Source organism: Mandrillus leucophaeus, unplaced genomic scaffold, assembly GCF_000951045.1.
Source record: "Mandrillus leucophaeus isolate KB7577 unplaced genomic scaffold, Mleu.le_1.0 Scaffold146, whole genome shotgun sequence".
Taxonomy (NCBI): Eukaryota; Metazoa; Chordata; class Mammalia; order Primates; family Cercopithecidae; genus Mandrillus; species Mandrillus leucophaeus.
The window spans coordinates 550872-566516 of NW_012101432.1; the positions used below are offsets into that span (position 1 = coordinate 550872).

Genomic DNA, 15645 nt, shown 5'->3' on the forward strand with positions numbered 1-15645 from the left:
TATATATATACACACACACACTTGATATATATAAACTAATGTGTAGTGCGGTCTTTAAAGCCAAACAATTCAACTCCACTATTAATCTTTTTAAATTAAATAGCTCCATTTCATAAATTTGTCCAATGCTAGTTCCTTTTTCTATGCTTTCAAAGGTGTTATTCCTAAAAGGCAGTGGCCACACAGATCAAATCATCTGTATAGCACACCTAGAAGAATGCAATGCCAGATTTATAAAGTTTTTAGATGATACCATTAGATGTAATCCCTAAGAAGGGGAGGAAAACTATAAATTCATTTGGCTATTTTAAGTAAGTCTCAAACATTCACTTGAATGAGTATTCTTTCTCTTTTTTTGAAACAGAGTCTTAGTCTGTTACCCAGGCTGGAGCGCCATGGTGTGATCTCAGCTCACCGCAACCTCCGCCTACTGGGTTCAAGCAATTCTTCTGCCCCAGCCTCCCAGGTAGCTGGGACTACAGGTGCTCACCACCACGCCTGGCTAATTTTTGTATTATTAGTAGAGGCGGGGTCTCACCATATTGGCCAGGCTGTTCTTGAACTCCTGACCTCATGATCTGCCTGCCTCGGCCTCCCAAAGTGCTAGGATTACAGGTGTGAGCCACTGTGCCCGGTCTTTTTTTTTTTTTTTAAGACAGTTTTGCTCTTGTTGCCCAGGCTGGAGTATAATGGCGAGATCTTGGCTCACTGCAACCTCCGCCTCCCGGGTTCAAGTGATTCTCCTATGTCAGCCTCCTGAGTAGCTAGGATTACAGGTGCATGCCAGCACGCCTGGCTAATTTTTGTATTTTTAGTAGGGACGGGGTTTCATCATATTGGTCAGGTTGGTCTCGAACTCCTGACCTCATGTGATCCGTAAGCCTCGGCCTCACAAAGTGCTGGGATTACAGGCATGAGCCGCTGCATCTGGTCAATGAGTATTCTTTCATTGAAAGGAAGGAAGAAGAGGAAAGAAGAGGAAGGGAAGGAGATAAGGTGAGAGGAGAAGAGGAAGGAAGGAAGGAAGGAAGAAAGAAGGAAAGAAGGAAGGAGGGAGAAAGGGAATGTGAAAAAAAAAGAAAAGGAAAAAGTGTTTACAAATAGTTCATTGCTTCTAATTCCTTATGGGGTCAACTCAGTAAACATCCTAAGTGTAGCTTGTCTCAAACACTCAGATGGTGCACAAGGAAAATGTTGACTGCTAAAGCAATCAGAGACCAAATAAAACACAGTTAGATAAGCTATTATTGGCAATTAATTAAACTGCACTCAGATGAAAACCTAGAGTACGCTAAAAAAAGAAATTCCTAATTTGCATCCTTCTGCTAATAATGTTTCTAAACACTAGATGGCAATGAACTAAAGGTTTAAATGAAAGTAAAAAGATTCTTACATAAAAGTTGAGTTATGTACTATAGGTAGAGAAAGAAGATATAACTGCTTCACTTCAAAACATACCAACTTTTGACAGTAGTTTTTACCTGGGAAGAGGTCTGTACATCTCATAAATATCTCCCAATAGATTAGTCCAAGAGCATACATGTCTACTTGTTTCAAAGCTGATTCACAGTCCCTCAAGTTCACAGCTCCTTCTAGCACTTCTGGTGCCATGTATCTGATAGTGCCAACCTGATAAATTAGAGTGATATTTTTTAGAGAGAGAATGTAGCATATTCTGAAGCACAGACATTAGACCAGAAGTTGTATGTACATCTTAGTCATGTCAATGTTATTTGACCCTAACCATGTCATTAAACCTTTCTATAACTTATTTTTTACCTATAAAATGCCCTTCCTGAATAATTAAACTGTGGTAAATCCATTTTAGTGAATACTATTAATCAATCAAAAAGAATGAGCTAGACTTTCTTATGCATATCAACATAAATAATCTGTAAGACACAGTGAAAAAATTGCAAAACAATATGTATACAACTTAAATTTTTTTTAACTTAATATTTTTTAAAATTCACAAAAATACAGCTCAGTGGCTGGGTGCGGTGGCTCATGCCTGTAATCTTAGCACTTTGGGAGGCCAAGACAGGCCGATCACGAGGTCAGGAGATAGAGACCATCTGGCTAACATGGTAAAACCCTGTCTCTACTAAAAAAATATAAAAAATTAGCCAGGCGTGGTGGTGGGCGCCTGTAGTCCCAGCTACTGGGGAGGCTGAGGCAGGAGAATGGTGTGAACCCGGGAGGCGGAGCTTGCAGTGACGCACCACTGCACTCTAGCCTGAGAGACAGAGAGAGACTCCGTCTCAAAAAAAAAAAAAAAAAAAAAAAATACAGCTGGGTGTGGTGGCTCACACCCATAATTGCAGCACTTTGGGAGGCCGAGGAGGGTGGATCACCTGAGGTCAGGAGTTCAAGACCACCCTGACTAACATGGAGAAACCCTGTAGCCACTAAAATACAAAAAAATTAGCCGGGCATGGTGGTACATGCCTGTAATCCCAGCTACTCAGGAGGCTGAGGCAGGAGAATTGCTTCAACCTGGGAGGCAGAGGTTGCGGTGGGCTGAGATGGCACCATTGCACTCCAGCCTGGGCAACAAAAGTGAAACTCCATCTTAAAATAAATAAATAAAATCACAAAAAAATATATATGTTGTGTACAGACAAGTATATATGAATGCAGAGAACAAAGTTGGGAAGGATATGCTCCACATTGTAATGGTGATTATCAGAAGGTGGACTGTTATCTTCAACTTGGTAACTTTACCCTTGCCTCAAAAATCAGTTTCTACAAATTTGTTCCTAACGCTTGTAAAAATGACTTGGAATGGCATTGAGTTCCAAAATAAACTAATGAAATTTACAAAGGCCTTTATGAGATGTCTTTTATATATCCTAATTTTGTAATTCCTAGTATTCTATAACTGGCAGTATATGAGGATAATTGTCCTGAGTCTCACTCTGTCACCCAGGATGGAGTGCAGTGGCACAATCTCAGCTCACTGCAACCTCCACCTCCTAGGTTCAAGCGATTCTCTTGCCTCAGCCTCCTGGGTAGCTGGGATTACAGGTGCGTGCCACTGCATCCGATTAATTTTTGTATTTTTAGTAGAGACAGGGTTTCACCATGTTGGCCAGGCTGGTCTCGAACTCCTGACCTCAGGTGATCCACCCACCTGGGCCTACCAAGTGCTGGGATTACAGGCATTAGCCACCACGCCCAGCCAGTAGATGTTTGAATTAAATTCATTATCATTTCAAAGCACATCAGTGTGATACCTTTTGTATGCACTCACCTCGCTTATGGCTGCATTATCTTCCTCCCCTGGGCGCACCAGTCTATTTCCAGTCAGCCTCATGGACAATCCAAAGTCACTAATAACACAGGTTCCATCATTTTTCACTAGGACATTTCTGCTGTTTAAATCTCGATGGGAAATTGCAGGTTTATAATGATCTGTTTGGATAATTTCAAATATTTATCAATGAGTAAAAGGGACTACTGAACATGAAATGAACACACATAAATATAGAAGTAGTGTTATTTTTCTGTTCATTAATTTTCTAATAACAAAAAAAAGACAAATCAAAATTTCAACTCACACTCATCACTATTCTCTAATATATTTTATAATATAACTCCTGTTGCATGTATAGTTAATTAAACATTTAAACTAACAAACATGATGCCGCTTCAGATTCTAACACGCACTTTTTTTTTTTCTTCATTTATGGTATAGGGCTGTAAAAGGAGGCAATATAGAAAGGAATATTTGGTATAAACACCAAAAAAGAAAAAAAGTCTGCTTGTCTAAAATAAGTATCAGTGAAAAACTAATGGAGCTCCAAAATTTTAATGTAAATCTTAAACTGCTCTCCTGTGGCTTAACAGATCAAATCTGTGACAGCACATTCCAATTCTGCCCTGAGGTTGAGCCATATCTCTAAGCCCATCTCAGCTTTTCAAATCTAACCAGAAATAGTTTTACAATGGTTTGGAGAAACAAGTGAAGGAAGTGGTATCTCTCACCAAGATACGAAAACTTGTTTTTCTGATTTTATAGAAGCAAAGTAGTGTTATGTTCCTTCTATTGCTTTTTTATCCTTATCATAGGACTACAGGTTCCATGAAGGCGGAAAGAGAACATCTTTTACCTGACTTTAAAAGGTTTGGCACAGAGTAGACCCAAAGTAAATGCTTGCTGACTGAAAGAATGAATCTAACCTAAGCCTCTCACCAAATATAATTACATTATATTTTTCTTTTATGTAGGGAAATCTTATATAAACGTTATATTAAATAAAACCATAGCTCTGGAACTGAAAAAAAATTCTATAGCACAATTTCTGAAATTTAAAATATCTGCCTAGGTATAGAGAAAAACAGAGCAATAAGAACAAAGTCAATACATTTACTGAGGATTTGTATTTTGGCACAAATAGACTCAGTATTGAGATGTATTACTCTCATTAATGAGCATTCAAATGCAATTTCACCAATAATGCAACTATAAATAATAATAATCCTTGATATAAAAAAATTAAGCACCAGTACAATTTGAAGAAAAAATAGGAATTACCAAGTTTCTTCACCTCAGAGTTGATTTCTTTCTCATTTCCTCCCTTACCCACTTCCTATTCTCCAGTCTTCCAAAGCTTGTATTAACTTGGCTCCTACTTAGTTTCTGCAAGAGCTGCATTTCTTACTCTGGATAAAGCCACAACATAAGTATATGTCGTACAATCTTGAACTAATATTTATATAGGAAAACTCATGGAAACACTGGAATATATTTATATAATAATACCAAATCAATGGGTAGAACTATAGACTGCCCTTTTGAGACAGGTTTTCCCTTTCAAACTTCCCTCTGTACTCATTTTAATTTTCTTTATTTGGGTGTGGAAGGAGGGTGGAACATACAATAATTCTGCCCTGGGCAGAATACTGCAGTAGGCAAATATCTCAAAGGAAAGCACAACAAGATATTAGTTATATATATATTTTTAAAACCCGAACAAAAATAGTCAATCTATGGATATTTACACACACATATTGCCAGTGCTATCCCACCTGCCCTCCCAACGACATGAAAACTATATACAAACTACTTAACAGTAATTTTCTGGTGAAGTCTGAGTTGTCTGTATCTATTTTCTGGTCAGCTATTTCGTTGGTAATAAGCATGCGTTGCTATTATAATATGGAAAAAATTCATAGGGAGATCTTATTACAAAGAAATAAATAGGTTCAATTCTTCCTTATTCTGAAGCAACAAACAGCTGAATAAGTAATAACAGTGTAATTCCTTACTACCAAATTTCTACCCTAAATAACAAAGTTATATCTGAAGATGCTGGGAAGGACAGAATTCAGTGAAAGAGCACTTCAAGTAAAAATATTATAGTATAGGCATACAGATGATCTTTCACTTACAGATGGTTTGATTTATGATTTCTCAACTTTACATTGGTGTGAAAGCAGTAAACAATCAGTAGAAACCATACTTCATTCCTTTTTTTCACTTTCAGAACAGTATTCAATAAATCACATGAGATATTCAATCTATTATAAAGTAGACTTTGTACTGGATGATTTGGCCAACTGTAGGCTAATTAAGTGTTCTGAGTATATTTAAGATAGTTTAGGCTAAGTTATGATGTTCAGTAGGTTAAATGTATTAAATGCATTTTCAACTTACAATATTTCTAACTCATGATCTTTTTTATTTTTTCTTTCATTTTTTTAAAACAGGGTCTCGCTCTGTTGCTCAGGCTGGAGTACAGTGGCAAGATCTTGGCTCACTGCAGCCTCCTGGGCTCAGGCAATCCTCCTACCTCAGCCTCCTAAATAGCTGGGACTACAGGTGCATGCCACCACAGCCAGCTAATTTTTTTATTTTTGTAGAGACGGGGTCTCACTATGTTGCCAAGGCTGGTCTCAAACTTCTGAGCTCAGGAGTTTGATTCTCCCGCCTCAGCCTCCTAAAGTGCTTGGGATTACAGAGATGAACTACCATGCCCAGCCAATTTATAATCAGTTCATTGGGATGTAATCCCATTGTAAGTCAAGAAACATCTGTACTTGGGAATTTTATTTATTTATTTATGAGATGGAGTCTCGCTCCATCGCCCAGGCTGGAGTGTGGTGGCGGCAATCTCAGCTCACTGCAACCTCTGCCTTCCGGGTTCAAGCGATTCTCCTGCCTCAGCCTCCCGAGTAGCTGGAACTACAGGCATGTGCCACCATGCCCAGTTAATTTTTTTGTATTTTTAGTAGAGGCGGGGTTTGACCATGTTGGCCAGAATGGTCTCGATTTCTTGACCTCATGATCCACCCACCTCGGCCTCCCAAAGTGCTGGGATTACAGGTGTGAGCAACGGCGCCTGGCCAGGGAGTATCTTTTAAATAATCAGGTAAAAAACATAAATTCTGGGTGGGCGCAGTGGCTCACGCCTGTAATCCCAGCTCTTTTGGAGGCTGAGGCAGATGGATCACCTAGGGTCAGAAGTTTGAGACCACCCTGGCCAACATGGTGAAACCTTGTCTCTACTAAAAATACAAAAAATTAGCCCAGCATGATGGTGGGTGTCTGTAATCCCAGCTACTTTGGAGGCTGAGGCAGGAGAATCGCTTGAACCCAGGAGGCGGAAGTTGCAGTGAGCTGAGATTATGCCATTACACTACAGCCTGGACAACAGAGTGAGACTCTGTCTCAAAAAAAAACCCAAAAAACCCATAAATTCAAATAGCTACTATATTTACATGCAATAGCAGCATCTATGTATTCAGTTTTTAAAAAGGTGACTATTACCCTTATTTAGTGGTAACATTAGCTAATGTTTCAGAGTAACTGTTCTGTTTAAATAAAACTTAGGCCGGGCGCGGTGGCTCAAGCCTGTAATCCCAGCACTTTGGGAGGCCGAGACAGGCGGATCACGAGGTCGGGAGATCAAGACCATCCTGGCTAACACTGTGAAACCCCGTATCTACTAAAAAAATACAAAAAACTAGCCGGGCGAGGTGGCAGGTGCCTGTAGTCCCAGCTACTCGGGAGGCTGAGGCAGGAGAATGGCGTAAACTCGGGCGGCGGAGCTTGCAGTGAGCTGAGATCCGGCCACTGCACTCCAACTTGGGCGACAGAGCGAGACTCCGTCTCAAACAAAAAAAAAAAAAAAAAAAAAAAGAAAATAAATAAATAAATAAAACTTATATCTGATGGCAATCATTCTTTTCAGCCTACATTTGACTTGAAACCTTGCTAAATTATGCAAGTCTTGAAAAGGATGGTATTTTAAGTTCTGTGCTAAGCCAACGTTTTAAAGGCAGTATAATATTTAAGAGCTAAGTGGACACAGTCCAGTGGTTAATGTGCTAAAGCACTACAGTAAGTGCATCAAGTTGCTGACACAGGCAATACTTTGGACAATTCTGTATTTAGGAGAAGCAAGATGTCAAGATAAATGAACTGATAAATTATTCAGGATAAATTGTTTATACATGAAGTATCAGCTAGAAAAGATGATCCATGCTAATATACAATGGAACAAAGATCTAAGAAACTGATATATTAAAGTTCTCTTCACTAAAGATGTCAGAGAGATTGAAAAAATAATGTCAAGGCTATAATATGACAAGAAAATGCAGCAAGGGATGAGGGTAGAAGAAAGCACAAAGACAGAATTATAGCAAAGTTAACTTAGGGGTGTCTATGAGGTGAGGTGTATATTGAAACAAACTGAGAAAGCAAATGTATTAAAGAGATGCTCCAAGCTGGGCGTGGTGGCTCACACCTGTAATCCCAGCACTTTGGGAGGCTAAGGCGGGCAGATCACCTGAGGTCGGGAGTTCAAGATCAGCTTGACCAACATGGAGAAACCCCATCTCCACTAAAAATACAAAATTAGCCGGGCGTAATGGCGCATGCCTGTAATCCCAGCTACTCGGGAGGCTGAGGCAGGAGAATTGCTTGAACCCGGGAGGCGAAGGTTGCAGGGAGCTGAGATAGTACCACTGCACTTCAGCCTGAGCAGCAAGAGCTAAACTCTGTCTCAAAAAAAAAAAGATGCTCTGAACAACTAGCAAAAATATGCATGAAAGGTGAGGAAGATCACAGTTATGACAAGGAATATAACTACATAGCTCTGAAACACGAGCAAAGACTAAACCCCACAACGTATTCTTCTCTTCCTACCTAGTAACAGAACCCAATATTATTTGAGGCAGCAATGCAAGCAGGAAACAACAACAACAACAACAACTATATTCCCAGGCTCTTTTGGAACTAAGTGTGGACTAGGTTCTGGGAAACAAACAAGCATAGGAGTGGGACTTCTGGAGACAGAAAGGGACAATTCCTTTTACCTTCCCTTACTTTTCCCTGCTGACTGGCATGATGGACAATGAGGTGACTTTGAAACGAAAGCCAGCCAGGCACGGTGGCTCATGTCGGTAATCCCAGCACTTTGGGAGGTGGAGGTAGGCGGATCACCTAAGGTCAGGAGATCGAGACCATCTTGGCCAACATGGTGAAACCCCATCTCTACTAAAATTACAAAAATTAGCTGGGCGCATGCCTGTAATACTTGGGAGGATGAGGCAGGAAAATTGCTTGAACCAGGGAGGCAGAGGTTGCCGTGAGCTGAGATTGTGCCATTGCACTCTAGCCTGGGGAACAGAGCGAGACTCCACCCAAAAAAACAAACAAACAACAACAACAACAACAACAAACTCATGTACCTCATAATATACACTACTATGTATGCACAAAAATTAAAAATTAAAAACAATTAATGATACACTGTAGTTCACTTAAACAAAATAAATACAAGGAAAATATAGCCTAGCTAAGAGGTTCTTAACCTAAGGTCCATAAATGGGCTTTAAAAAGTCTGAAAATGCCCTAGAATCAAAAGAACATTTTTTTCTTTTATTTATTTACTTATTTTTCTTTTTTGAGATGGAGTTTCGCTCTTGTTTATTCTCCTGCCTCAGCCTCCCGAGCAGCTGGGATTACAGGCACCTGCCACCATGCCCGGCCAATTTTTTTTTGTATTTTTAGTAGAGATGGGGTTTCACCATGTTGGCCAGACTGTTCTCCAACTCCTGACCTCAGGTGATCCACCCGCCTTGGCTTCCCAAAGTGTTGGGATTACAGGCGTGACCCACTGTGCCTATCCTTATTTATTTTTCAGACATAGTCTTGCTCTGTTGCCCAGGCTGGAGTGCAGTGGCAAGATATTGGCTCACTGTAACTTCCGCCTCCCAGGCTCAAACAATCTTCTCACCTTACCCTCCTGAGGTGCGCACTACTATGCCTGGCTAAATTTTTTATACTTTTTGTAGAGACAGGGTTTCACCACATTGGTCTTCAACTCTTGGGCTCTCTGCCTGTCTCAGCCTCCCAAAGTGTTGGGATTTCAGGTGTGAGCCATGGTACCTGGTCTCTCTTATTTTAAACTCAGGGGTACATGTGCAAGTTTGTTATCTGGGTTTATAGTAGGATGCTGAGGTTTGAGGTACAAATGATCCTGTTACTCAGTTAATGATCATAGTACCCAACAGTTAGTTTTTTAGCCCTCACCCTTCTCCCTCTCTCCCCACTCCAGTAGTCCCTAGTTTCTACTGCTGTCATCTTCATGTCCATGAGTACCCGATGTTTACGTCCCACTTATAAAGTGAGAAAATGTGGTATTTGGTTTTCTGTTCCTGCTTAGCATAACCTACTCCGGCTCCATCCATGTTGCTGCAAAGGACATGATTTCATTCTTTTTTATGGCTGTGTAGTATTCGATGGTGTATGTGTAACACATTTTCTTTTTCTTTTTGAGATGGAATTTCACTCTTGTTGCCCAGGCTGGAGTGCAATGGCACAATCTCAGCTCACCGCAACCTCCGCCTCCCGGGTTCAAGAAATTCTCCTGCCTCAGCCTCCCGAGTAGCTGAGATTACAGGCATGCACCACCACGCCCAGCTAATTTTGTATTCTTAGTAGAGATGGGGTTTCTCCATGTTGGCTCAGGCTGGTCTTGAACTCCTGACCTCGGGTGATCCGCCCACCTCAGCCTCCCAAAGTGCTGGGATTACAGGCGTGATCCACCGCGCCTGGCCATGTAACACATTTTGTATATCCAGTCCACTGCTGATGGGCAACTAGGTTGATTCCATATCTTTGCTATTGTGGATAGTGCTGTAAAAAACAGAAGACCTCTGTCTTTCTGGTAGAATTATTTGTTTCTTTTTGGATATATACCCAGTAATAGGATTGATGGGTCAAATGGTAGTTCTGTTTAAAGTTATTTGAGAAATCTCCAAACTACTTTCCACAGTGGCTGAACTAATTTATACTCCCACCAATAACGTATAAGTGTTCCCCTTTCTCCACAGTCTCAACAGCATCCGTTGTTTTTTGACTTTTCATTAACAGCCATTCTAACTGGTGTAAGATTGTATTATCATTGCGGTTTTGATTTGCATTTCTCTGATGATTAGTGATATGGAGCATTTTTTCATATATTTGTTGGCCGCTTATATGTTGTCTTCTGGCAAGTGTCTATTGATGTCATTTGCCCACTTTTCAATGTGGCTGTTTTTTGCTTGTTCAATTGTTTAAGTTCCTTATACATTCTGGATATTAGACCTTTGTTGGATGTGCGGTTTGCAAATTTTTCTCTCATTTGTAGGTTGTTTACTCCGTGGATAGTTTCTTTTGAAAAGAACATTTTCTAAGTATGCTCGCATTTATATGTTGGAGGAAGAATGTTCAGAGTATGAACAGGAATTCATTTTTCTTTTATTTTGAGACAGTGTCTCACTCTGTCACCAGGCTGAAGTGCAGTGGCATGATCATAGCTCACTGCAATCTAGAATTCCTGGGCTCCAGCGATCCTCCCACCTCAGCCTCCTGAGAAGCTGGGACCACAGGTGTGTTCCACCACCTCCAGCTGATTAAAAATTCTTTTTGTAGAGATGGGGGTCTGACTATGTTGTCTAGGCTGGTTTTGAACTCTTGGGCTCAAGCAATCCTTCTGCCTAGGCCTCCCAAAGTGTTGGGATTATAGATATGAGTCACTGCACCCAACTCAGAAATTATTGATGGACAAGAATTAATTTTTTTTTTTTTTTGAGAGGGAGTCTCGCTCTGTCACCCAGGCTGGAGTGCAGTGACGTGATCTCAGCTCACTGCAACCTTTGCCTCCCAGGTTCAAACGATTCTCCTGCCTCAGCCTCCTCAGTAGCTGGGAATACAGGAGCGCGCCACCACGCCTGCCTAATTTTTGTACTTTTAGTAGAGACGGGGTTTCACCATGTTGGTCAAGTTGGTCTCAAACTCCTGACCTCATGATCTGCCCGCCTCAGCCTCCCAAAGTTTTCGTATTACAAGCATGAGCCACCATGCCCGGCCAAGAATTAAATTCTTAATGGCCCCTATAAGTCTTGAAGTTCTTTTTCTTTCATTTTTTTTGTTTTTTGAGACAGGATCTCACTCTGTCACTCAGGCTGGAGTGCAGTGGGATGAACACAGCTCACTACAACCTAGACCTCCTGGACTCAAAGCAATCCTCCCACCTCAGCCACCTAAGTAGCTCAGATTATGTGCGTATGCCACCACATCTGGCTAACTTTTCTACATTTTGTAGAGAAAAGGTCTCACTATGTTGCCCATGCTGGTCTCAAACTCCTGTGCTCAAGTGATCCCTGAGATCACTTGAATGCTCCAAGTGTTGGGATTACAGCCATCAGTCACCATGCCAGCCAAAGTTCTTTCTCTTATTCTTCCTGTTATATTTCTTTTCTTTTTTTCTTTAAAATTATTTGTTTCTCATCACAAAGTATAGGGAATGGAATACAATGCCTGTAATCCCTTGGGTGCATATATTCCTAGCCTATACATCCATAAATACCCTGTACAACAGCAGGCTCATACTGTTCCTAGAAGCATTTTCTCACATCCTAACAGCTGCAGAGTACAGTATATGATGAGGTAGGAAGTATAAACAGATTCCCCATTCACAAGGTAGGGCACCTCTTTAATTAGTGTTCCTATACACATTTGCTATTTTTTTGTTTTGTTTTGTTCTTGTTTATTCTGAGACAGAGTCTAGCTGTCAGCCAGGCTAGAATACAGTGGTGTGATTTCAGCTAACTAGAACCTTCACCTCCCAAGCTCAAACAATCCTCCCAGTTCAGTCTCCCAAGTAGCTGGGACTACAGGTGCATGCCACTATGTCCAGCTAATGTTTGCATTTTTTGTAAAGACAGGGTTTCACCATGTTACCTGGGCTGGTCTCAACCTCCTGAGCTCAAGCGATCCACCTGCCTTGGTCTCCCAAAGTGTTAGGGTTACAGGCATGAATCATCGCGCCTGGGCTGCTAACATTCCAACTGAAGTAGCTGGTTGTTTTTACTAATGATTTGATGAAACTCTCTTGCAAACAAGTACATCATAGACAAATTATGTCTGCACAACTCTTAGAGTTGTTTAAAGTAACCTAATAGAAAGACAGTGACTAAGATTCATTTCTTATCTCCAGCTTTGTAAGTCCCAGGCTGCCTATGGCACCTGGACTGTTGCCCCTGGGTCCCCTACATCCCCATGGCAACAATGGAAGAAGGGCAGGCCAGGACAAGCATGAGGAATAAACAGTCTTTACTGGACTCACACTAGGAGTCTGTGGGCCTTGAGCACCTTCATGTATTTGTCAATGTTCTTTTCAGCCTTTTCCCATAGCCTCATGAGCTGCTTTTCTTCTGGTAATAGATCTTCTGGTAATAGACCTTTCTCTTCTCTCATGGTGGCTGTCATTGTCTGGTATTTCCAGTCAACCTTGTGAGCCCAGTGCCCCAGGTAGGGCAAACTTCCTTCGAGGCTTCGGACATATGACCCTGAGGGTGGCAGAAACCGCCATCTGCTTTTTCTTGTCATACGGCAGTGGGATTCCATCAAACACCTTGAAGTGATCCAGGGAAGCCTAGCCTTGCTTGGTGTTGTGGGGCAGCCTACTGCAGGTGGTCTGCCAAAAGATATGGCTGGGGACCCATAAATGGTAGGGTCCTTGGGAAAGGTTGGTGTTTGTCTGCTTGCAGAGGAAGGCTAAGTACTTTAACTTGTTTCTGTAGAAACTGCCAGAAATGGTGATGTCCTCTCAGCACATGACCACTACTTTCTCTGCTGGGTCATGACAGCCTCCAGGTAGCCCAGCAGTTGGACTCAGCTATCAAGCACCAGGACTGCCCCTCTGCCATCTTGGCAGCTGCGTAGGAAAGCTCTTTCTGTTACATCTCAAATACATTACATGCCGAATCTTTCAAACAACTAGCTAATAATAAATCTCTGATAAGATAAATTATACTTTTATACTTTGAAGATATAATTAAAATTTCCTGTTGTGAATTCTGAACCCACATGAGTGTCAATTTCATCTATTGACTCTCTTACCTCCTCGTGGTAATTCTGTGTGAAGATAAGCCAGTCCTCTAGTAACAGAATGAGCAAGACGGCAAGAGCTTACCCAGTCACTTGTGTGGAGACTTAAATACTTGCATAAAGATCCCTATAGAGAAGAAAAAATGCAAAAAAAAAAAAAAAAAAGGAGATTTTTAACATGAAGAGGTAAGTTCGCATCCTTATAAAGAATTTGCAAATAGGTTAGGATTCCATGAAGATCTAATGAACTACTACATTTCAGAATCTTGAAAGAGTTAGGATGACATTTGTGTGTGTAGAGAGGAGAGGAAGGGAATGTAGAGAGGAGAGGAAGGGAAGGTAAAGGGAATTTAAACATTATCAATTTTTATGGCTCCAATATTAAAAATTATGAATGATTATTTCCTTTGAAACAATTATTTGATCAAATTAAGATAGAAAAGTGTATCACTCACCAGTACGAATATAGATTATATTGTTATGGTTAATAAGTAGAAAATAAAAGGCTTTTGTAAATATATTCATGTATGTACTGGTGCTACTCAAAGTGCTTATCTACAAACTATTACCAGTTGCTGATGAGAAAAGAAGTTTGCATCAGAATGATGCAATACTGCTTCTTTCATGGAAAAACTTGTTGTCAAAAATTAAATAAAAAAGAGAAAAACAGAAAGAAAGAGGAGACAGCAAACAAACAGTATAATTAGTTGATTCACATTCTGGCGTGAGATCCTTATTTCACTGCAGACATGAATAATCCAGTTGTGAGTCAGCAATGCTCTATCTGTAATACAGTGGTCCTCTCTGAAGTCTGATTAACAACTAATATAAATGTCAGTTTATTTTTTTTTATTTTTTGAGATGGCGTCTTGCTCTGTCGCCCAGGCTGGAGTGCAGTGGTACAATGTCGGCTCACTGCAACCTCCGCCTCCCGGGTTCAAGCAATTCTCGTGCCTCAGCCTCCCAAGTAGCTGGAATTACAGATTTGCGCCATCACACCCCCGACTAACTTTTGTATTTTTAGTAGAGACGGAGTTTTGCCATTTTGGCGAGGGTGGTCCTGAACTCTGGGCCTCAAGTGATCCACTGCACGCGACTTTAGTTTATTTTTTATGAAGAACTTACATTGGGATAATACTCCATCACAAGCAAATATTCCATGCGCCCATCTGCAGTGACTCTCTCATCTCCAACTATAAAGCGGGCAATGTTGTCATGTTCCATCAAAGGCACTCTGTAAATGTTCTTTTCGTTGATAAAATTCTGGCGGTTTGCAAATGAAAACACTTTTACAGCAACTGGACGCTCATCCAAGGAGCCTTTATATACTGCTCCATATCGACCTCGGCCAATCAGCTGTGTTTTAAAGAAAGCAAGGTATTAATATCACAATTGAACAATCAAATTTACTAAATAATAAAGTACAATTTTTTTTTCTTTTTTTTTTCTTTGAGACGGAGTCTTGCTCTGTTGCCCAGGCTAGAGTACAGTGGCGCGATCTCGGCTCACTGCAAGCTCTGCCTCCCGGGTTCACGCCATTCTCCTGCCTCAGCCTCCTGAGTAACTGGGACTACAGGTGCCTGCCACCACGTCCGGCTAATTTTTTGTATTTTTAGTAGAGACGGGGTTTTGCCGTGTTAGCCAGGATGGTCTCGATCTCCTGACCTTGTGATCCACCTGCCTTGGCCTTCCAAAGTGCTGGGATTACAGGCATGAGCCACAGTGCCCAGTCAATAAAGTACAAATTTAAACGGAATGCCACAGCTCTCTGTTGCTTACAGTTTATTCCATTATCAAGAAATTAATAAATTCTGTTCTAGTATGGCTGATGAAGCTCCTATCACACCCAGCCTGCCCACAGAGAACATTTATAAATGCTGGACAAAATTAAAAAAAAAAAAAAAAAAGATCTAAAGGCAGATCTTGAGAGGCATTAAGGCTTTGAGAAAAAAGTGGCATGGGGCAAGTTACCCATTTTTATGGCTTTTAGCTTGAGGGCAGGCTGAAATCAGCACATGCAGTGGAACTAAAATTGCTGTAGAAAATCATTCTAGGCTGGGTGTGGTGCCTCACACCTGTAATCCCAGCACTTTGGGAGGCCAAGGCGGGCAAGATCACTTGAGGTCAGGAATTTGAGACCAGCCTGGCTAAAGTGGCGAAACCCTGTCTCTACTAAAAATACAAAAATTAGCCGGGTATCATGACACACACCTGTAATCCTAGCTACTCAGGAGGCTGAGGCAGGAGAAGCACTTGAACCC

General features: G+C 41.1%; 1 protein-coding gene across 1 annotated transcript in view; it reads right to left on the reverse strand.

The window, feature by feature from the left end:
- The window catches only part of BMPR2 (bone morphogenetic protein receptor, type II (serine/threonine kinase)), a 230212-nt gene that overhangs the window by 28642 nt on the left and 185925 nt on the right, over positions 1 to 15645 (reverse strand). Inside the window, exons 6-9 of the mRNA XM_011974476.1 lie at positions 14510 to 14740; positions 13397 to 13511; positions 3254 to 3414; positions 1482 to 1629 (exon numbers count right to left, since the gene is read on the reverse strand). Of these exons, the coding sequence (XP_011829866.1) occupies positions 1482 to 1629; positions 3254 to 3414; positions 13397 to 13511; positions 14510 to 14740 (655 nt within the window). The remainder of the gene's footprint in view (positions 1 to 1481; positions 1630 to 3253; positions 3415 to 13396; positions 13512 to 14509; positions 14741 to 15645) is intronic.